Source organism: Pleurodeles waltl, chromosome 1_2 (genome assembly GCF_031143425.1).
Source record: "Pleurodeles waltl isolate 20211129_DDA chromosome 1_2, aPleWal1.hap1.20221129, whole genome shotgun sequence".
NCBI classification, from domain to species: Eukaryota; Metazoa; Chordata; class Amphibia; order Caudata; family Salamandridae; genus Pleurodeles; species Pleurodeles waltl.
The window spans coordinates 1,337,416,693-1,337,440,387 of record NC_090437.1 but is presented as its reverse complement, the minus strand read 5'-3'; the positions used below and the strand labels follow the sequence as shown (position 1 = coordinate 1,337,440,387).

At 47.2% G+C, this 23,695-nt stretch overlaps 1 protein-coding gene across 1 annotated transcript in view; it reads left to right on the top strand.

The window, feature by feature from the left end:
- Positions 1-23,695, top strand: part of LOC138257190 (probable E3 ubiquitin-protein ligase HERC1) — an 805,868-nt gene that overhangs the window by 160,317 nt on the left and 621,856 nt on the right. The window contains exon 9 of the mRNA XM_069205891.1: positions 12,490-12,634. Within this exon, the coding sequence (XP_069061992.1) occupies positions 12,490-12,634 (145 nt within the window). The remainder of the gene's footprint in view (positions 1-12,489; positions 12,635-23,695) is intronic.

The following is a 23,695-nucleotide window of genomic DNA, read 5'->3' as shown; positions in this document are numbered from 1 at the left end:
TTTCTTGGGCATCTGCCCACCTCCGAGCTGCTTGTGACTTTTGGACTTGGTCCCCTTGCTCCACAGGTACCTTCACACAGGAATCCATCGTTGTTGCATTGCTGATTTGTGTTTTCCTTGCATTCTCCCTCTAACACGACTATTTTGTCCTTAGGGGAACTTTGGTGCACTTTGCACTCACTTTTCAGGGTCTTGGGGAGGGTTATTTTTCTAACTCTCACTATTTTCTAATAGTCCCAGCGACCCTCTACAAGGTCACATAGGTTTGGGGTCCATTCGTGGTTCGCATTCCACTTCTGGAGTATATGGTTTGTGTTGCCCCTATCCCTATGTTTCCCCATTGCATCCTATTGTAACTATACATTGTTTGCACTGTTTTCTAAGACTATACTGCATATTTTTGCTATTGTGTATATATATCTTGTGTATATTTCCTATCCTCTCACTGAGGGTACACTCTAAGATACTTTGGCATATTGTCATAAAAATAAAGTACCTTTATTTTTAGTATAACTGTGTATTGTGTTTTCTTATGATATTGTGCATATGACACTAAGTGGTACTGTAGTAGCTTCACACGTCTCCTAGTTCAGCCTGAGCTGCTTTGCTAACCTACCATTATCTATCAGCCTAAGCTGCTAGACACCCTATACACTAATAAGGGATAACTGGGCCTGGTGCAAGGTGCAAGTACCCCTTGGTACTCACTACAAGCCAGTCCAGCCTCCTACATTGGTTGTGCAGTGGTGGGATAAGTGCTTGAGACTACTTACCACTCTTGTCATTGTACTTTTCATAAGAGAAAAATATACAAAACAAGGTCAGTGTATATACACATAGCCAAAAAGTTTTGCATTTCCTCTTTGCACTCTTTTCTAAGTGCTGAAAAGTACTTCTAAAACTTTCAAAAAGTTCTTAAAAGTTTAAAAAGTTTTTTTCTGTCTTTCCAAAAAGTTCTGAAAACTTTTTTCTCTTTCACTTTAACTCTCTCTAAAAATGTCTGGCACAGGCCAAAATGTTGAACTGTCCAAACTTGCATATGATCACCTTAGCTGGAAAGGAGCAAGGAGTCTCTGCATAGAGAGAGGTTTGAGTGTAGGGAAGAATCCTTCCTTAGAACTGTTAATTAATATGCTTAGAGTACAGGATAAGGCCATAAGTGCCCAATCTGTAGAAAAAGTAGCTAATGGTTCTCAATCTGATCCAGGGACTCCCCCAGGAAAAGGTTCAGGAAAGAAACTTCTCAGCCTGCCCATTACTAGACAGTCTAGCATAGTTGGTACAGAGGTTGAATCACACCATACTAATGGTGTGCTCTCACATTATACTGGTAGCCAAGCTGTTAGGGTGCCCTCTGTAAGGGACAGGTCTCCTTCTGTTCATTCCCATCATACCTCTGTATCTAGAAATGTCCCTCCCACCCACCCTGATGACAGATTGTTAGAAAGGGAGCTCAATAGATTGAGAGTGGAACAGACCAGACTGAAGCTCAAGAAGCAACAGCTGGATTTGGATAGACAGTCTTTAGAAGTAGAGAAGGAAAGACAGAAGTTGGGTTTAGATACCCATGGTGGCAGCAGCAGTATTCCCCATAGTCATCCTGCAAAAGAGCATGATTCCAGGAATCTGCACAAGATAGTTCCCCCTTATAAGGAGGGGGATGACATTAACAAGTGGTTTGCTGCACTTGAGAGGGCCTGTGCTGTACAGGATGTCCCTCAAAAGCAGTGGGCTGCTATCCTATGGCTATCATTTAGTGGAAAGGGTAGGGATAGACTCCTTACTGTGAAAGAAAGTGATGCCAATAATTTTACAGTTCTTAAGAATGCACTCCTGGATGGTTATGGCTTAACCACTGAACAGTACAGGATAAAGTTCAGAGAGACCAAAAAGGAGTCTTCACAAGACTGGGTTGATTTCATTGACCATTCAGTGAAGGCCTTGGAGGGGTGGTTACATGGCAGTAAAGTTACTGATTATGAAAGCCTGTATAACACAATCCTGAGAGAGCATATACTTAATAATTGTGTGTCTGATTTGTTGCACCAGTACCTGGTAGACTCTGATCTGACCTCTCCCCAAGAATTGGGAAAGAAGGCAGACAAATGGGTCAGAACAAGGGTGAACAGAAAAGTTCATACAGGGGGTGACAAAGATGGCAATAAGAAGAAAGATGGTGAAAAATCTCAAGATAAGCATGGGGATAAGGGTAAAACCAAAGATCCCACTTCAAATCTTAAACACTCTTCAGAGGGTGGGGATAAAACAAATTCTTCCTCTTCTTCCCAACCTGCACACATTAAAAAGCCTTGGTGCTTTGTGTGTAAAAATAGAGGCCATAGGCCAGGGGATAAGTCCTGTCCAGGTAAACCCCCTGAGCCTACCACCACTAATACATCAAGCTCTAGTGCCCCTAGCAGTAGTGGTACTAGTGGTGGGACTGCTGGCAACAGTCAAGCAAAGGGTGTAGTTGGGTTCACTTATGGGTCCATAGTGGAAACTGATGTCATCAGTCCCAAGACAGTTTCTGTCACACCTAGTGGCATTGGCCTTGCCACACTGGCTGCTTGTCCCCTTACAATGGATAAGTACAGGCAGACAGTTTCAATAAATGGTGTTGAGGCCTTGGCCTACAGGGACACAGGTGCCAGTTTCACTTTGGTGACTGAAAACCTAGTGCCTCCTGAACAACACATCATTGGACAACAGTATAAGATTATTGATGTCCATAACTCCACTAAGTTTCTTCCCTTAGCTATAATTCAGTTTAGTTGGGGTGGAGTTACTGGCCCTAAGCAGGTGGTGGTATCACCTAGCTTACCTGTAGACTGTCTCTTAGGTAATGACCTAGAGGCCTCAGGTTGGGCTGATGTAGAGTTTTATGCCCATGCAGCAATGCTGGGCATCCCTGAGGAATTGTTCCCTCTCATTTCAAGTGAAATGAAAAAGCAAAGGAGAGAAGGCCTGAAAACTCAGGATCCCTCTCCATCAACAGGTAAAAAGGGTATCACAGTATCCCCTAACCACCCTACCATTCAGGATACTATTCCTGTGGTGGGAGAAACCTCTCCTGGGGTGGCACCTATTCCAAGGGAATCATCAGCTGGCATAGCTGGACTCCCTGAGGTAGAAGTACCTCTCTGTGGGATAACTAACATTGGTGACAAAAAGAGCACCATTTTAGTTAACATGGAGCATCCCTCCAACCCTCCCAGAGAAACTTTAGTGCAGAAACCCTGTACTGCCTCACAACACTTAGGACAGCATCCCTGCCCTAGTGTGGAGCTCATAGGACAGCATCCCTGCCCTGCTCCAACTCAAGAGAAACAGCATCCCTGTTCTCTCTTCCAGCCAAATGGACAAAGTTTTTGTCCAGCTATGGCTTTACTGAGACAGCATCCCTGTCTGGCATTTCCATCATTACAAATAGGTTCAGTGGATAATTCCCACTGCTCTAAACTAAAACTTACTGATAGAAACTCTGAAAATACATCTTCACATTGTTGGTTAGCTAAAAAACTTCAAACAGGGTGGTTTACATCCCCACAGGGAAGTAACCATATAGTGGATGATAAAGGGAGTAACCAGTCTATTGCAGAGCTACTCTCTACTTATCACCACTTAGACAATAAAGTCTCAACTGGCCAAGGTTAGCCTTATTGTCCTTCGTTTGGGGGGGGTTGTGTGAGAAGGTAGCCTCTTTCTAGCCTTGTTACCCCCACTTTTGGCCTGTTTGTGAGTGTATGTCAGGATGTTTGTCACTGTTTTCACTGTCTCACTGGGATCCTGATAGCCAGGCCTCAGTGCTCATAGTGAAAACACTATGTTTTCAGTATGGTTGTTATGTGTCACTGGGATCCTGCTGGTCAGGACCCCAGTGCTCATAGGTTTGTGGCCTATATGTATGTGTCACTGGGACCCTGTCACACAGGGCCCCAGTGCTCATAGGTGTGCATGTATATGTTCCCTGTGTGGTGCCTAACTGTCTCACTGAGGCTCTGCTAACCAGAACCTCAGTGGTTATGCTCTCTCATTACTTTCAAATTGTCACTAACAGGCTAGTGACCAATTTTACCAATTTACATTGGCTTACTGGAACACCCTTATAATTCCCTAGTATATGGTACTGAGGTACCCAGGGTATTGGGGTTCCAGGAGATCCCTATGGGCTGCAGCATTTCTTTTGCCACCCATAGGGAGCTCTGACAATTCTTACACAGGCCTGCCACTGCAGCCTGAGTGAAATAACGTCCACGTTATTTCACAGCCATTTTACACTGCACTTAAGTAACTTATAAGTCACCTATATGTCTAAACCTTTACCTGGTAAAGGTTAGGTGCAAAGTTACTTAGTGTGAGGGCACCCTGGCACTAGCCAAGGTGCCCCCACATTGTTCAGAGCCAATTCACTGAACTTTGTGAGTGCGGGGACACCATTACACGCGTGCACTACATATAGGTCACTACCTATATGTAGCTTCACCATGGTAACTCCGAATATGGCCATGTAACATGTCTATGATCATGGAATTGCCCCCTCTATGCCATCCTGGCATTGTTGGGACAATTCCATGATCCCAGTGGTCTGTAGCACAGACCCTGGTACTGCCAGACTGCCCTTCCTGGGGTTTCTCTGCAGCTGCTGCTGCTGCCAACCCCTCAGACAGGCAGCTGCCCTCCTGCGGTCCAGCCAGGCCTGGCCCAGGATGGCAGAACAAAGAACTTCCTCTGAGAGAGGGTGTGACACCCTCTCCCTTTGGAAAATGGTGTGAAGGCAGGGGAGGAGTAGCCTCCCCCAGCCTCTGGAAATGCTTTGTTGGGCACAGATGTGCCCAATTCTGCATAAGCCAGTCTACACCGGTTCAGGGACCCCTTAGCCCCTGCTCTGGCGCGAAACTGGACAAAGGAAAGGGGAGTGACCACTCCCCTGACCTGCACCTCCCCTGGGAGGTGTCCAGAGCTCCTCCAGTGTGCTCCAGACCTCTGCCATCTTGGAAACAGAGGTGCTGCTGGCACACTGGACTGCTCTGAGTGGCCAGTGCCACCAGGTGACGTCAGAGACTCCTGCTGATAGGCTCCTTCAGGTGTTAGTAGCCTTTCCTCTCTCCTAGGTAGCCAAACCCTCTTTTCTGGCTATTTAGGGTCTCTGTCTCTGGGGAAACTTTAGATAACGAATGCATGAGCTCAGCCGAGTTCCTCTGCATCTCCCTCTTCACCTTCTGATAAGGAATCGACCGCTGACCGCGCTGGAAGCCTGCAAACCTGCAACATAGTAGCAAAGACGACTACTGCAACTCTGTAACGCTGATCCTGCCGCCTTCTCGACTGTTTTCCTGCTTGTGCATGCTGTGGGGGTAGTCTGCCTCCTCTCTGCACCAGAAGCTCCGAAGAAATCTCCCGTGGGTCGACGGAATCTTCCCCCTGCAACCGCAGGCACCAAAAAGCTGCATCTCCGGTCCCTTGGGTCTCCTCTCAGCACGACGAGCGAGGTCCCTCGAATCCAGCGACACCGTCCAAGTGACTCCCACAGTCCAGTGACTCTTCAGCCCGAGTTTGGTGGAGGTAAGTCCTTGCCTCACCTCGCTGGGCTGCATTGCTGGGAACCGCGACTTTGCAAGCTTCTCCGGCCCCTGTGCACTTCCGGCGGAAATCCTGTGTGCACAGCCAAGCCTGGGTCCACGGCACTCTAACCTGCATTGCACGACTTTCTAAGTTGGTCTCCGGCGACGTGGGACTCCTTTGTGCAACTTCAGCGAGCACCGTTTCACGCATCCTCGTAGTGCCTGTTTTTGGCACTTCTCCGGGTGCTACCTGCTTCAGTGAGGGCTCCTTGTCTTGCTCGACGTCCCCTCTCTCTGCAGGTCCAATTTGCGACCTCCTGGTCCCTCCTGGGCCCCAGCAGCGTCCAAAAACGCCAAACGCACGATTTGCGTGTAGCAAGGCTTGTTGGCGTCCATCCAGCGGGAAAACACTTCTGCACGACTCTCCAAGGCGTGGGGGATCCATCCTCCAAAGGGGAAGTCTCTAGCCCTTGTCGTTCCTGCAGTATTCACAGTTCTTCAGCCTAGTAAGAGCTTCTTTGCACCAACCGCTGGCATTTCTTGGGCATCTGCCCACCTCCGAGCTGCTTGTGACTTTTGGACTTGGTCCCCTTGCTCCACAGGTACCTTCACACAGGAATCCATCGTTGTTGCATTGCTGATTTGTGTTTTCCTTGCATTCTCCCTCTAACACGACTATTTTGTCCTTAGGGGAACTTTGGTGCACTTTGCACTCACTTTTCAGGGTCTTGGGGAGGGTTATTTTTCTAACTCTCACTATTTTCTAATAGTCCCAGCGACCCTCTACAAGGTCACATAGGTTTGGGGTCCATTCGTGGTTCGCATTCCACTTCTGGAGTATATGGTTTGTGTTGCCCCTATCCCTATGTTTCCCCATTGCATCCTATTGTAACTATACATTGTTTGCACTGTTTTCTAAGACTATACTGCATATTTTTGCTATTGTGTATATATATCTTGTGTATATTTCCTATCCTCTCACTGAGGGTACACTCTAAGATACTTTGGCATATTGTCATAAAAATAAAGTACCTTTATTTTTAGTATAACTGTGTATTGTGTTTTCTTATGATATTGTGCATATGACACTAAGTGGTACTGTAGTAGCTTCACACGTCTCCTAGTTCAGCCTGAGCTGCTTTGCTAACCTACCATTATCTATCAGCCTAAGCTGCTAGACACCCTATACACTAATAAGGGATAACTGGGCCTGGTGCAAGGTGCAAGTACCCCTTGGTACTCACTACAAGCCAGTCCAGCCTCCTACACATGGTCTCTTATTCTCTTTAGAATTGTTCGAGTCCTTATCTGTCTTACAGGAGGCTTTCTTTCCCTGTGTTTCTTCTCCCTGTGCTATTGCTGGAAACAATTTTATTCCATTGACAATTCCTCTTCTCCACATTTTACTCTCATTATCCCATCTAGCTTCGGCATAAGATTTTCTGCCCTTATCAGTCTTCTCTGAAACTTTTCTTGCCTCTGTTTAAGAGCCATTAGATCCCAAACTGCTAAAGCCTCGTATTGTGCTGGCCTTGGAGGTGGTTTCTGTGTACTTAACATCCACCTCAAATTTTCTAGGATCCTCGGATTGAATGTCCCATGTTCTGGGAATGCTAAACATCCCTCTTTCTCAGTTAATTTGCGCCACTGTTTCATCCATAAACAAGGCGCGACACCCTTTTCTTCCATAACTATATAAGCTGGAGTACCCTCAGGTGGTGTAGGCTCCCCCTCAGTCGCTACGATGTATACGTCTCCCTTCAGAGCGCTTTTGAATGCTTTGACAAAATTATTTTTATTTGTATTTTAATCAGAAGTGACTTAGTTTCTCAGGACACTCTTCACCCACCTTTCTCAACCTATTGTCTCTCACGGACGGCAGCCAATCCGTGCGCGACCCCTCTCGACAACTGACCTATCTCAGCGCGGCACCACTGATGTCACACTCACACACACTGCAGCTGACAAAGTCTTGCGGCTCGTCCACTCCTTACTAAACCCACACAAACTAATGCAAATTACTGCGAGCACCTTAAATGACAACACAAATCTGCCGGTTTACTACAGGAAAGGTAACACATTCGCTTCAGAACTTTACGGAGATTTCACTTGAAGCCTCAGCCGCTACTCTCTCCTTCTCAGTCCCGCATACGCAAGCAGAATTCGACCCGCAAACTCTTCTCTCGACTTCTCAATGGCTCATCCTAGTGCAGTTTAGAACTTTCCAAATCTCCATCGAAGGTTTCACACATACATTTCAATTCAAACTTGATTTGTCAACCACTCCCGATTGACCTATTAAACCGCACAGATTACAACATAAATCCAAGTGTCTCCTACACTTGTCAACATACTCCGGAGTCTTAGACCTCGACAGGTCCGTACATAAACAACCAACCACGTGGATAATTTTGAGCACTAAGCGCCACACTCATATGAAGTACGCCGACTTCCCTACTTTCATACTGCGGAGTACGCCCACCCCTACTAAATTAACATTCAATTGGCCTAGATACACACAGATTTCCACAATCACCTGCAAAAGGCATAAGCTAAGCAAGCGCAAAAACCCTAAACCACACACATTATGGCACCGAGAACATTCCCAACTCACTTAGGCAGGCTCCAAGATCCCGGGAAAGTCATGGTGAACTTAGAAACCCATCATACCTCCAATTTGCATTATCACAGAAAAACAAATTAAACAATGATTCTCCGTCCTAGGGCCCCCAAGGGCCAAAACCGTCGCTCTGCTACCAGAACTGTTAACGCGTCCTTTTATGTCAATTTATACACATTAGGACTCGTTTAAGGCCAATGAATCTTGTGACCCAGTAGTGAGACACCATAGGACGAGATAACTGATCAATATGTCAAGAAATATCTCTATGATGTCATCAATGTTCACTACCACAATGTATTTCACTTTGGATAAAGACATTAATCAAATTGTCGACGCAATCATGACCTTTCAGCCATAAATAACCACACCTCTTGTTAGAATTTTATGAATTTTATTCCCTATTAGTTACAATCTACGAGCAGAAGAGTTAATCTCAATACCAGGAAGCATAAGAGTATAGTCACAATATGGCAACTATGATAAGATTTCATCAATGCAAGCATCACAAGCATAAGAATATAGCACGGTGTGAACATAGATTAGAATACAACAAATATCACGTAAGTCCCAGTTCAGCATGGCACAATGTCAGTCATTTGTCAATTTGCGTCAGTCAAAGTGAACTCCTATCCTATCCACAGATTAGCATCAGCATGTTGGACTTCATGCAAAACAATTTAGAACACCAATTTGGAAAACATCTAGCTATGGTCTCTAACAAAACAAGCAGTTGGTACCTAGAAAGGAAAAGCAAACAGACAAATTACAAATTGCATTGTCATAATTACCCTCCAAGGATTGGGTCAGCACACAGGATCAGTCTTCGTCTTCAGGACATCAGTTAATTCGCCATCAGTCAAACTCGCCTAAAGGACAGGGTACACTTTCCTCATAAGGAGGAGAAGTGTAAAGGGCAGTCTATGGGTGAGGATGATTTATTAAGACTCAAAGTCACCAAACAGAGTGACAGAGTTTCTGGATAAAATCAATAGCATTCCCTACCTAGTTCCCCGACCCTTCTGTGACATGGGTTTTTATCCCTTTTTCGTAATACCTTCCCCCAAAATTCTATTGGACATTTGTTATACCCCACTATCTTTAACCTATCAAATTATACATTAAGTAATCCCAATTGTCACCCCACGATAATTCATAACACTTTGATTGGTCTTCGTAATTGACGTCTTCGGAGGGGGCACGTCCGGTGATTTCTTCACGGTTTTGGCACGTCTTCTCGGGTCATGAGTTCCTTTGTCCATGGTTTAAACGTCCTTGTACATTTCATTAGTCTACATTTGTTTCAATTTACCACATAAAATTTATACTAAAGCAGTAGGCATGCGGATGGGAACGGAATTATAAAAGATACATGCATCTACCGAGCTGGAAGAAAAGAACATTTGCAGGGTCATGGCCCTTTGTAAGTCAGCACACTGGAAAACAGAAAGAAAATGCCTTTAATATGAGAGCCAGGCATCTAAACTGCAGCTCATGCTAACTTCAGGCCCATAAGCTTTTAGTACGAACACGATATCACAAATGTCAATACAAATCATAGCAAGAACAGTTTTACTTATCATTATTAGCTTACGTATATAATTGTCCACACACATTATATTTGAATTTCGAATGCATGTTCAAACATTACTCTAATTATTGTCGTTTTCTATGTAGCATGGTTAATATGCATTTCAGGTCTAGTATATGTAATATTTAAACTACGCTCTCTCACAAGTGACGCCGGGCCTCTCTGTGCCACTTTCTTGTGACTCTGAGCCCGAGTGCTGCAGCTGTCGTAGAGTAGGTAGGAGGTGGTTCTGCCTCCTTGAGAGTGTGGAACAGCTTGAAGATGCCCTCATTAGCTTGATCAAGACGCAGTGGTCCTTCCCTTCCATCTGCCACCCCAGGAGATTTCCAGACGCTCCACCCACAGCTTCCACTCAGCGCCGTGAAGAGGGCTTGCTCACCGGTTCAACCTGCAGCATCAAAGCGGTAGACGGTGTAGTGAGGATGAACTCAGTGCTCCTTGTGTTTAGAAATGGGGCCTAAAACTGGCGCTGAGAGGAGGTGCATGTGGGGAAAGGCGGGGGTGCACACTGTCTGTCTCAGAGACCTGAGTGAGGCCGCACACCAGGCCCCACAGCAGCAATAGTCAGGGTTAGAAGGCCACCAGCAAAGCCAAAGGGAAGTCCCATGAGAAAAGAGAGGGTGGGAAGACATAACAGGGCCCCTTAATGCTGATGCCAACTACAACACCGCAGAGGCGCTGGCACCTTGAAGCTACCAGTCTCCCTTTCAAAGTGCAGTCTGGGCCGCGGCCTAGGTTTCGAAGCAGGGGCAGAGATGACCCCTGTAGGCAGGTGCAGTGAGTGACTTCATCCACTCACAGGGCAGTTCCTGGTGGTCCCTGGGATTCCTGTCTCCCCCTCCCAAGGGACACTCCTGGGGGCACGCTGACGGTGCACCACCTTTAGGTGGCACACAGTGTACCTTCTGATGGTTTCTGCCTCTGTGCCCATGTCCATAATACTGTGAGGATGCCAAGACTACAGATTATCTCCCCAGCAGGCCACATCCATATACCAATGAGGGCACAGCTTCTTGGACCGCAGAGGTGCACATTTAGCGCAGGATTCCTATTACAGAAGAAGCCATGCAAGCATCTGGGGCCCCCCGTCTAACACCAGAGTACCCCGGGGGTTCACACACCGTACACAAGTTGCTTCCCCAGGGCACTGTCTATGATAAGGCTCCTGGCACCATGCAGAGTGCCAGTGGGGGCGGAGGAATGGGCAGGTGCTTGACAGCATGAAGTGTCCTGGGCACGTGTTACCAATAGCACCGTCCACGTCATGAGATGAGTGATTCCACTTGTGTTTGCAGGGCCGTGCACACCCCATCTTGGCGCCAGCGCATGCGCAGAAGCGACAGTGTCCTTCGCATGTCTGTGACTGCTTCTACCTCCCTCTTTACTGTCTTCTCTGTGGCCCCTCTCTCTCGCTCCCTCTTTCTCTCTTTCTCCCTCTGTCTCACTCACGCTCTCTCTATTCTCTCTCTCTTTCGCCATTTCGCTCTCTGTCTCTCTCGGTCCCTCTTTCTCTCTCGCTCTCTCGCTCTCTCTTTCTCTCGCTCTCTCGCTCGCTCTCACTCTCCTTGTTTCTCTCTCTCTTTCTCTCTCTCTCTCTCTCTCCCTCCCTCTTGTGCTCTCTTTGTCTCCCTGTCTCTTTCTCTCTCACTCTCTCTTTGTCTCGCTCTCTTGCTGTCTCGCTCGCTCTCACTCTCCTTGTTTTTCTCTCTCTCTCTTTCTCTCTCTCTCTCTCTCTCCCTCCCTCTTGTGCTCTCTTTGTCTCCCTGTCTCTTTCTCTGTCCCTCTCCATTTCTTATTCTCTCTCTCTTTGTCTCGCTCTCTCGCTCGCTCTCCCCATCTGTCACTCGCTCTCTTCCTCCCTCTCTCCCTCTCTTTCTCACTCTCGCTCTCTCTCTCTTTCACTCTCTCTATCTCGCTATCTCTCTCTCTGCTCTCTTGCTCTCTGTGTTCTCTCCGCTCTCTCTTGTGCTCTCGCTCTCTCTGCATTCTCGCCCTCTCTCTCTCTCTCTGCGCTCTCTTTGCTCTCTCCCGCTCATTCTGCTCTGCCTGCTTTTTCTTCCCCTCTCACTCTCTGCTCTTTCCGGCCTGCTCTCTCTCTTTCTTCTCTCCTCTGTCTACTCTCTTTTTCTCTGTTCTCTCTTGCTCTTTCCCTCACTCTGCTTTTTTGTTCTTTATCAGCTCTGTCTAGGACTCTCACTCTCTTTTGTCCTCTCACTCTCTCTGCTTTCTTTCTCTCGTGCTCTCTCAGCTCTCTCTTGCTCTCTCACTCTATCTGCTCTCTCTTGCTCTCTCTGCTCTCACTGTTCCCTCTTGCTGTCTCGCTCTATGGTCTCTTGCTCTCTCTTGCTCTCTCTGTCTCTCTCTGCTCTCTCTCGCTCCTTTTTCCTCTTTCTTGCTCTCTGGCTCTCTCTCGCACTCTGCTCTCGCTTCCTCTTTCTTGCTGTCTCTGGCTCTCTCTGCTCTCTCTCTCTGTGTCTCTCTCGCTCTCTCTGGCTCTCTCTTTTACCTCCTGCTTGGTCTTACTCTCTCTCACACTCTCGGCTCTCCCTTTCTCTCTCTCGCTCTCTCTTGCTCTCTCTGCTCTTGCGCTCCCTCTCCGCTGTCTCTGACTCTCCTTGTTCCCGCCTGCTGTCTCGCTCCCTCTCTGGTCGCACTCACTTTCGTCCCAGGATCCCTCGTTGATTGGTTCTGCTTCTTTCCCCCTCTGGTCTCTGCAGGTCTTTGCCTGGGGCTGGGGTGCCTGTCTCGGATGTGGCTCGTCTGAGTTAATGGTCCTGAGACCGCAGCCAATCGAGGACCTGAGAGCCATCAAAATAATCGACATTTCCTGTGGAGACAGCCACTGCCTCGCCCTCTCCCAAGGTAACTCTTGCCACATTACTCACCTAGACTCACCCACTTACTTATAACTGTGTGAACACTCACCCAGACTCACCTACTTACTTATAACTGTGTGAACCCTCACCTAGTGAACACTCACCTAGACTCACCCACTTACTAATAACTGCGTGAACACTCACCTAGACTCACCCACTTACTTATAACTGTGTGAACACTCATCTAGACTCACCCACTTACTAATAACTGCGTGAACACTCACCTAGACTCACCCACTTACTTATAACTGTGTGAACACTCACCTAGACTCACCCACTTACTAATAACTGCGTGAACACTCACCTAGACTCACCCACTTACTTATAACTGTGTGAACACTCACCTAGACTCACCCACTTACTTATAACTGTGTGAACACACACCTAGACTCACCCACTTACTAATAACTGCGTGAACACTCACCTAGAGTCACCCACTTACTTATAACTGTGTGAACACTCACCTAGACTCACCCACTTACTTATAACTGTGTGAACACACACCTAGACTCACCCACTTACTAATAACTGCGTGAACACTCACCTAGAGTCACCCACTTACTTATAACTGCATGAACACTCACCTAGACTCACCCACTTACTTATAACTGCGTGAACACTCACCTAGACTCACCCACTTACTTATAACTGCGTGAACACTCACCTAGACTCACCCACTTACTTATAACTGTCTGAACACACACCTAGACTCACCCACTTACTTATAACTGTGTGAACACTCACCTAGACTCACCCACTTACTAATAACTGCGTGAACACTCACCTAGACTCACCCACTTACTTACAACTGTGTGAACACTCACCTAGACTCACCCACTTACTTATAACTGTGTGAACACTCACCTAGACTCACTACACTTTCTTATAACTGCATGAACACTCACCTAGACTCACTACACTTACTTATAACTGCGTGAACACTCACCTAGACTCACCCACTTACTTATGACTCTGTGAACACTCAGCTAGGCTCACTACACTTACTTATGACTCTGTGAACACTCAGCTAGGCTCACTACACTGACTTATAACTGTGTGAACACACTCCTAGACTCAACCACTTACTTATAACTGTGTGAACAGTCACCTAGACTCACCACACTTACTTATAACTGCGTGAACACTCACCTAGACTCACTACACTTACTTATAACTGCGTGAACACTCACCTAGACTCACTACACTTAGTTATGACTCTGTGAACAGTCATCTAGACTCACCACACTTACTTATAACTGTGTGAACACTCACCTAGACTCGCTCATTTACTTATAACTGTGTGAGCAGTCACCTAGTCTCACCACATTTACTTATAACTGTGTGAACACTCACCTAGACTCACTACACTTACCTATAACTATGTGAACCCTCACCTAGACTCACCTACTTACTTATAACTGTGTGAACCCTCACCTAGACTCACCCACTTACTTATAACTGTGTGAACAGTCACCTAGACTCACCACACCTACTTATAACTGTGTGAACACTCACCTAGACTCACTACACTTACTTATAACTGTGTGGACACTCACCTAGATTCGCTCACTTACATATAACTGTGTGAACACTCACCTTGACTCACCACACTTACTAATAACTGTGTGAACACTCACCTAGACTCACCCACTTACTTATAACTGTGTGAACACTCACCTAGACTCATTATACTTACTTATAACTTTGTGAACCCTAACCTGGACTCATCTACTTACTGATAACTGTGTGAACACTCACCTAGACTCACCACACTTACTTATAACTGTGTGAACCCTCACCTAGACTCACCCACTTACTGATAACTGTGTGAACACTCACCTAGACTCACCACACTTACTAATAACTGTGTGAACACTCACCTAGACTCTCCCACTTACTTAAAACTGCGTGAACACTCACTTAGACTCACCCACTTACTTATAACTGTGTGAACACTCACCTAGACTTGCCCACTTATTTATAACTGTGTGAACACTCACCTTGACTCACCACACTTACTTATAACTGTGTGAACACTCACCTAGACTCACTACACTTACTTATAACTGTGTGAACCCTCACCTAGACTCACCCACTCACTTATAACTGTGTGAACACTCACCTAGACTCACCACACTTACTTATAACTCTGTGAACCCTCAACTATACTCACCCACTTACTGATAACTGTGTGAACTCTCACCTAGACTCACCTACTTACTTATAACTATGTGAACACTGAACTAGACTCACTCACTTATTTATAACTGTGTGAACACTCACCTTGACTCACCACACTTACTTATAACTGTGTGAACACTCACCTAGACTCACTACACTTACCTATAACTGTGTGAACCCTCACCTAGACTCACCTACTTACTTATAACTTTGTGAACACTCACCTAGACTCACCTACTTACTTAAAACTGTGTGAACACTTACCTAGACTCACCCACTTACATATAACTGTGAACACTCACCTAGACTCACCCACTTACTTATAACTGTGTGAACACTCACCTAGACACACCACACTAACTTATAACTGTGTGAACACTCACCCAGACTCAACAGACTTACTTATAACTGTGTGAACACTCACCTAGACTCACTACACTTACTTATAACTGTGTGAACCCTCACCTAAACTCACCCACTTACTTATAACTGTGTGAACACTCACCTAGACTCACCACATTTACTTATAACTGTGTGAACACTCACGCATCCTTACCCACTTACTTATAACTGTTTGAACACTCACCTAGACTCACCACACTTCTAACTGTGTGAACACTCAACTAGACTCACCCACTTACTTATAATTGTGTGAACATTTACCTAGACTCACCACACCTACTTGTAAATGTGTGGGCACTTACCTAGACACATCCACTTACTTATAGCTGTGTGCACACTCACATAGACTCACCACACTTACTTATAACTTATAACCGTGTGAACACTCACCTAGACTCACCCACTTACTTTTAACTGTGTGAACTCTCACCTAGACTCACCACACTTACGCAAACACTCACCACACTTACTAATAACCGTGTGAACACTCACTTAGACTCACCACACTTACTTATAACTGTGTGAACACTCACCTAGACTCACCACACTTACTTATAACTGTGTGAACCCTCACCCAGACTCACCCACTTGCTTATAACTGTGTGAACACTCACCTAGACTCACTCACTTACTTATAACTGTGTGAACACTCATCTAGACTCACCCACTTACCTATAACTGTTTGAATGTAGGAAAGTACCATCTTGCCTGGCATGTTACCCCCATATTTCACTGTATATATGTTGTTCTAGTCTATGTGTCACTGGGACCCTGCCAGGCAGGGCCCCAGTGCTCATAAGTATGTGCCCTGTATGTGTTCCCTGTGTGATGCCTAACTGTCTCACTGAGGCTCTGCTAACCAGAACCTCAGTGGTTATGCACTCTGCTTTCCAAATTTGTCACTAACGGGCTAGTGGCTACATTTACCAATTCACATTGGCATACTGGTACACCAATATAATTCCCTAGTATATGGTACTGAGGTACCCAGGGTATTGGGGTTCCAGGAGATCCCTATGGGCTGCAGCATTTCTTTTGCCACCCATAGGGAGCTCTGACAATTCTTACACAGGCCTGCCAGTGCAGCCTGAGTGAAATAGTGTCCACGTTATTTCACAGCCATTCACCACTGCACTTAAGTAACTTATAAGTCGCCTATATGTCTAACCTTCACCTGGTGAAGGTTGGGTGCAAAGTTACTTAGTGTGTGGGCACCCTGGCACTAGCCAAGGTGCCCCCACATCGTTCAGGGCAAATTCCCCGGACCTTGTGAGTGCGGGGACACCATTACACACGTGCACTGTACATAGGTCACTACAGCGTCAAAATGGTAACTCCGAACATGGCCATGTAATATGTCTAAGATCATGGAATTGTCACCCCAATGCCTCCTACAGTACAGTACAGTACAGTGAACACTCAGCTAGACTCACCACACTTACTTATAACTGTGAACACTCAGCTAGCCTTACCCACTTACTTATAACTGTGTGAACACTCACCTAGACTCAACCACTTACTTATAACTGTGTGACCACTCACCTAGACTCACCCACGTACTTATAACTATGTGAACACTCACCTACACTCACCCACTTATTTAAAACTGTGTGAGCACTCACCTAGATTCACCACACTTACTTAAACACTCACCACACTTACTGATAACCATGTTTACTCTCACCTAGACTCACCACACTTACTTATAACTTATAACTGTGTGAACACTCACCTAGACTCACCCACTTACTTTTAACTGTGTGAACTCTCACCTAGACTCACCACACTTACGCAAACACTCACCACACTTACTAATAACCGTGTGAACACTCACTTAGACTCACCACACTTACTTATAACTGTGTGAACACTCACCTAGACTCACCACACTTACTAATAACTGTGTGAACACTCACCTAGACTCACCCACTTACTTATAACTGTGTGAATGTAGGAAAGTACCATCTTGCCTGGCATGTTACCCCCATATTTCACTGTATATATGTTGTTCTAGTCTATGGGCCTGATTCTAACTTTGGAGGACGGTGTTAAACCGTCCCAAAAGTGGCGGATATACCACCTACCGTATTACGAGTTCCATAGGATATAATGGACTCGTAATACGGTAGGTGGTATATCCGCCACTTTTGGGACGGTTTAACACCGTCCTCCAAAGTTAGAATCAGGCCCTATGTGTCACTGGGACCCTGCCAGGCAGGGCCCCAGTGCTCATAAGTATGTGCCCTGTATGTGTTCCCTGTGTGATGTCTAACTGTCTCACTGAGGCTCTGCTAACCAGAACATCAGTGGTTATGCACTCTGCTTTCCAAATTTGTCACTAACGGGCTAGTGGCTACATTTACCAATTCACATTGGCATACTGGTACACCCATATAATTCCCTAGTATATGGTACTGAGGCACCCAGGGTATTGGGGTTCCAGGAGATCCCTATGGGCTGCAGCATTTCTTTTGCCACCCATAGGGAGCTCTGACAATTCTTACACAGGCCTGCCAGTGCAGCCTGAGTGAAATAGTGTCCACGTTATTTCACAGCCATTCACCACTGCACGTAAGTAACTTATAAGTCACCTATATGTCTAACCTTCACCTGGTGAAGGTTGGGTGCAAAGTTACTTAGTGTGTGGGCACCCTGGCACTAGCAAAGGTGCCCCCACATTGTTCAGGGCAAATTCCCCGGACCTTGTGAGTGCGGGGACACCATTACACGCGTGCTCTGTACATAGGTCACTACAGCGTCACAATGGTAACTCCGAACATGGCCTTGTAATATGTCTAAGATCATGGAATTGTCACCCCAATGCCTCCTACAGTACAGTACAGTACAGTGAACACTCAGCTAGACTCACCACACTTACTTATAACTGTGAACACTCAGCTAGCCTTACCCATTTACTTATAACTGTGTGAACACTCACCTAGACTCAACCACTTACTTATAACTGTGTGACAACTCACCTAGACTCACCCACGTACTTATAACTATGTGAACACTCACCTACACTCACCCACTTACTAATAACTGCGTGAACACTCACCTACACTCACCCACTTATTTAAAACTGTGTGAGCACTCACCTAGATTCACCACACTTACTTAAACACTCACCAAACTTACTTATAACCATGTGTACTCTCACCTAGACTCACCACACTTACTTATAACTGTGAGAACACTTGTAGGAGGCTGGCCTGGCTTATAGTGGGTACCAATGGTACTTATACCTTGTGCCAGGTCCAGTTATCCCTTAATAGTAGAGTAATAGTGTTCTAGCAGCTTAGTCTGATAGAGGTAGCTATAGCAGAGCAGCAGCCAAGGCTGAACTAGGAGACATGCAGAGCTCATGCAATACCACTTATATCATATAGGTACTATCTCATAAGAAAGACAATACTCATAGTTACTAAAAATAAAGGTACTTTATTTTAGTGACAATGTGCCAACAATATCTCAGAGGATATACTCCCGTAGGAGGTAAGTAACATACACATAATATACACAACTAACCAAATCAGGTAAGTAAAACAGTCAGAAAGTAGTGCAAACACTGTAAAACACAATAGGATGCAATAGGCCTAGGGGCAACACAAACCATATACTAAGAAAGTGGAATGCGAACCACGAATGCACCCCTAGGCAAGTTTAGTGTGTAGAGGGTCACTGGGAGTGTCAGAAAACACTAAGGATGTAAAGGAGACCCCACCCAAAAAGTAGGAGTAAATTACTACTCTTTCCCCAAAAACACATTAAAGTTGTGATAAAGGATTATTTCAAGGACCACAACAGACTGCAAAGCACTGAAGACGAATTCCTGGACCTGAAGACCTGCAAAGGAAGGGGACTAAGTCCAAGAGTAGCTAAAGTGTCCAGGGGGGGGGCAGGAGCTTACTAACCCCCGGATGAAGGTGCAAAATGGCTGCCTCCGGTTGAAAGAAGCTGCAGGTTTTGCAACAACTAAAGGAGGAGGGAAGTTCTTTGTGCAAAAGATGTCCCACTGCGTACGGGAGGATGCAGAGTTGTTTCCTTGGCAAAATACCACAAACAAGCTTTGCTACCTACAAGAGTCACCGTTGGAGAAAAAGGGTGCTGCCCGGGCCCAGGAAGGACAAGGATGTCGCCACTTGGGAGAGGAGACAGAGGGGCCCTCAGCAACGCAGAGAGCCCATGGACAGGAAGGAAGCACCCGCAGAAGTCCTTGAACACGCATTCAAGAAGACTGAACACGGCGGTCGTCTCAACGCTGCAAAGAGAGGTCCCACGACACCGGAGATCAACTCAGGAAGCTGAGCATTGCAGGACAGAGTGGTGGGGACCTAGGCTCAGCTGTGCATGCAGAAGTTCTTGTAAATGTGCATAGAAGCTTTTGTAGTTGCAGATCACATGGTGCACGGGATTACTGTCTGGGGAGGGGCGGCAAGGACTTACCTCCTCCAAATTCGGACAGTTGGGCCACTGGACAGTCTGGGTCACTTGGGTCCACCACCTGTGTTCCAGGGGCCACGCTCATAAGGATGAGAGGGGACCCAGAGTACCAGTGAAGCTGAAGTTTGGTACCTGCTGGAGAAGGGGGATGATTCCGTCAACCCACTGGAGATTTCTCCATGGCTTCCAGTGAAGGGTGAAGGCAGGCAGCCCCCAGAGCATGCACCACCAGGAAACAGTTGAGAACAATGCCGCTGGTACTCTTCTGGCTACTTTGTTGCAGTTTTGCAGGTTTCCTGGAGCAGTCAGCTGTCGATCCTTGGCAGAAGACGAAGAGAGAAGTGCAGAGGAACCCTGATGAATTCTTGCAAGTCGTAATCTGAGGAAAAGCCGACTGGAGAGACCCTAAATAACACTCAGAAGAGGATTGGCCACCTAGTCAGGTATGCACCTATCAGGAGGGGTCTCTGACATCACCTGCTGGCACTGGCCACTCAGAGGCCTCCAGAGTGCTCCCACACCTCTGAAAACATGATGGGAGAGGTGTGAGACACACTGGAGGAGCTCTGGGCACCACCCCTGGGGTGGTGATGGACAGGGGAGTGGTCACTCCCCTTTCCTTTGTCCAGTTTCGTGCCAGATCAGGGACTGGGGGTTCTCTAAACCAGTGTAGACTGGCTTATGCAAGGAGGGCACCATCTGTGCCCTTTAAAGCATTTCCAGAGGCTGGGAGAGACTACCCCTCCCCAGCCTTTAACACCTATTTCCAAAGAGAGAGGGTGTAACACCCTGTTCTCAGAGAAAATGCTTTGTTCTGCCATCCTGGGACTGGGCTGCCCAGACCCCAGGAGGGCAGAACCCTGTCTGTGAGGTGGCAGCAGTGGTAGCTGCAGAGAAAACCCCAGAGAGCTGGTTTGGCAGTACCCGGGGTCCATGATGGAGCCCCGGGGATGCATGGAATTGGCTCCCCAATATCAGATTTGGAATGGGGGGACAATTCAATGTTAGACATGTTACATGGCCATATTCGGAGTTACCATAGTGAAGCTACATAAAGGTATTGACCTATATGTAGTGCACACGTGTAATGGTGTCCCCGCACTCACACAGTCCGGGGAAATGGCCCTGAACTATGTGGGGGCACCTTTGCTTGTGCAAGGGTGCCCTCACACTTAGTAACTTTGCACCTAACCTTCAGCAATTGAAGGTTAGACATATAGGTGACTTATAAGTTACTTAAGTGCAGTGAAAATGGCTGTGAAATAACGTGTGCGTTATTTCACCCAGGCTGCAATGGCAGTCTTGTGTAAAGGTTTGTCTGAGCTTCCTATGGGTGGCAAAAGAAATGCTTCAGCCCATATGGATCTCCTGGAACCCCAATACCCTGGGTACCTAGGTACCATATACTAGGGAATTATAAGGGTGTTCCAGTATGCCAATTGAAATTGGTAAATGTAGTCACTAGCCTATAGTGACAAATTTAAAGGCAGAGAGAGCATGAGCACTGAGGTTCTGATTAGCAGAGCCTCAGTGACACAACACAGTTAGGCACTACACAGGTGTACACATTTAGGCCACAAATTATGAGCATTGGGGTCCTGGCTAGCAGGATCCCAGTGAGATAGGCAAAAACATGCTGACATACATGTAAAATTGGGGGTAACATGCCAAGAAAGATGGTACTTTCTTACAGGGACCCCATGTCCAGTCTCAGAGGAGAGGGAATGGGGATGGGCTGAGGCCAAGGGTGCCCGAGATCCGGTCCCAGTTCCTGGAGGGTTTCATAAGGGAACACCAGGAGGGGAGCCTAGCATGTACCGTTGGGTCACCTGTTGAGGGAGACCCCACAGTGGCAGAAGAACTTGGGGGTCGGCTGTAGCCAGCATCCCACCAGTTCTGGTGTCTGGCAGTACCACTCCTATTGAGGGAGTGCAGAAGTCCAGACAAAGGGTTGAGAGGGGGCTGCGGACCCCAGTGGAGGACCTGAAGGGTCAGGGGTCAGCTCTGAGAGCAGAGCCCCCCAGGAATGACCTAGGTGAGACCATTTCTGGTTTGGGGGGGATCCCGGCTCTGCCAGATGGGCAGGGGTCAGGAGACCTGCACCCGCCAGACTCTTGTGTGGCCCTTGGGGATGGTGTGTCCCTTGTGGGGGGTGAGTGTTACCCCCAGGAGGCCTGGCGTGCAAGGCAATAGTTCAGCCTCAGGGTGGTGACCCTGGGTTGGATGACCAAATTCAGGGGTTAAACTCTGGCCTGGTGGTGGGGTCAGTGTGCCCCCCAAGATGCCCTGGTGTGCTAGGCAATGGTTCTACCTCAGAGTGGTGACTCTGGGTTGATGGACCAGGTTCAGAGGGTAAACTCTGACCTGGTGGGGGGGTAGGTGTGCCCTCCCAGAAAGTCCTGGTTTGCTAGGCAGTGGTCCAGTCTGAGGGTACAGACCCTGGACTGGAAGGCCAGGTTCAGGGTGTCCCCCCTGACCTGGAAGAAGGGGCTACTGCTAACAGTGCCCCTACCATGTTGTCTTCTGAGGTGGCCACTCCGAGTTGGGGGGTGCCAGACCCCAGAAGGGAGGGCAGGCGGTGGCAAGCCTCACCCCTGGCCCTAGTCCAACCTGAAGGTACAGACCCGGGTTGGAAGACCAGTTGCGGGTTAACACTCCTGCACTGGTGGAAGAATTGTGCAGGACTGCTTCTATAAGCACCCTGATGATTTTGGACTCTGGGGGTGCTGCTCCAGGAGGGAGGGTACAGAGCACCAGAGGGGAAGACAAGTTTCAGGTTAACACGCCTGCACTGGTGGAAGAATTGTGCAGGGATGCTTCTATAAACACTTTGACAATATTGGACTCTGAGGGTGCCGCTCCAGGAGGGAGGGTACAGAACCCCAGAGGGTAGAACCAGGGTCAGGCTGTCATCCCTGACCTGGTGGAAAGAAGAGTGGTCAAAGGGTGCCCAGCACCTGGGTCTACCGCCCCCCACTCTCCACAGTCACAGTGGTTAGAAAGCTTTGAGAGGCCTGGGGCCTGGCTGTCATCCCTGACAGCTGTCAGTGGCCACTGTGGCTTTCTGTCCTGGTGGACAGAGTTACCCCTTGAGGGGTGGACAAGAGTCACACCCCGGGGTTGGAGTGGGCAACACCACTGTGTTGGCCCTGGTGGTACTATCTGCCCATTGGGATACATCTGTGAGCAAAGTAAAGTTAGGTACTGCACAGATGGTATCTGAAGATCTGGAGAATGGTTCCCCATGGGTTAATTTAGTGGGCCCTGAGAGTATGGCAGAGGCATCCAACTGGAGTCAGGAAGGCGTAGAACTGGAACACGCCCCTGCTGTTGTGGGCTTGCGTCCTTGTTCTATAGCCTCAATCAGGGAAGTACATCAGGTAAGTGATTGTTTTTAGGCTGGTGGGGTCATGTTGGACCTGGCCCTTTTTGCAGGGTCATCCCCAAACGTTTGGGACCTCTGAACTCACAATTTAAAAATACATCTTTTAGTAAAGTTGGTTTTAAGATTGTGTGTTTGAAAATGCCACTTTTAGAGAGTGAGCATTTTCTTGCTTATACCATTTCTGTGACTCTGCCTTTTTGTGGATTCCCTGCCTGGGTTAGTTTGACAGTTGGGCTGTTTGCATCTCTCTAGAGACTGTGACACAAAGGGAGCTGGGGTGTAGTCTGCATTTCCTGATGAGCCATCTGTGCTAGGAAGGAGGGGAGGAGTGGTCACTCACACCTGAAAGGGTTGTGCCTGCCCTCACACAATGCAGGCTCCAACCCCCTGGTGTGTGTCTGAAGTCTTGCCTGGGCAAGGCAGGATTTCACTAACAAGTGAGACTTTTCCTTTGAAGTAAGCCTACTTCAAAGATCATAATGGGTACAAGAAGAGGACCCAAAACCACAGACTTTAGACACTTCTTGGGGTAGAGACTCTACCTCACAGACACTTCTGGACAAGAAACCTGCTGGTGAAGAATCCCTGGACCAGATCTTCCAAGAGGAACTGCCTGGCTGCCCAAAGGACTCACTG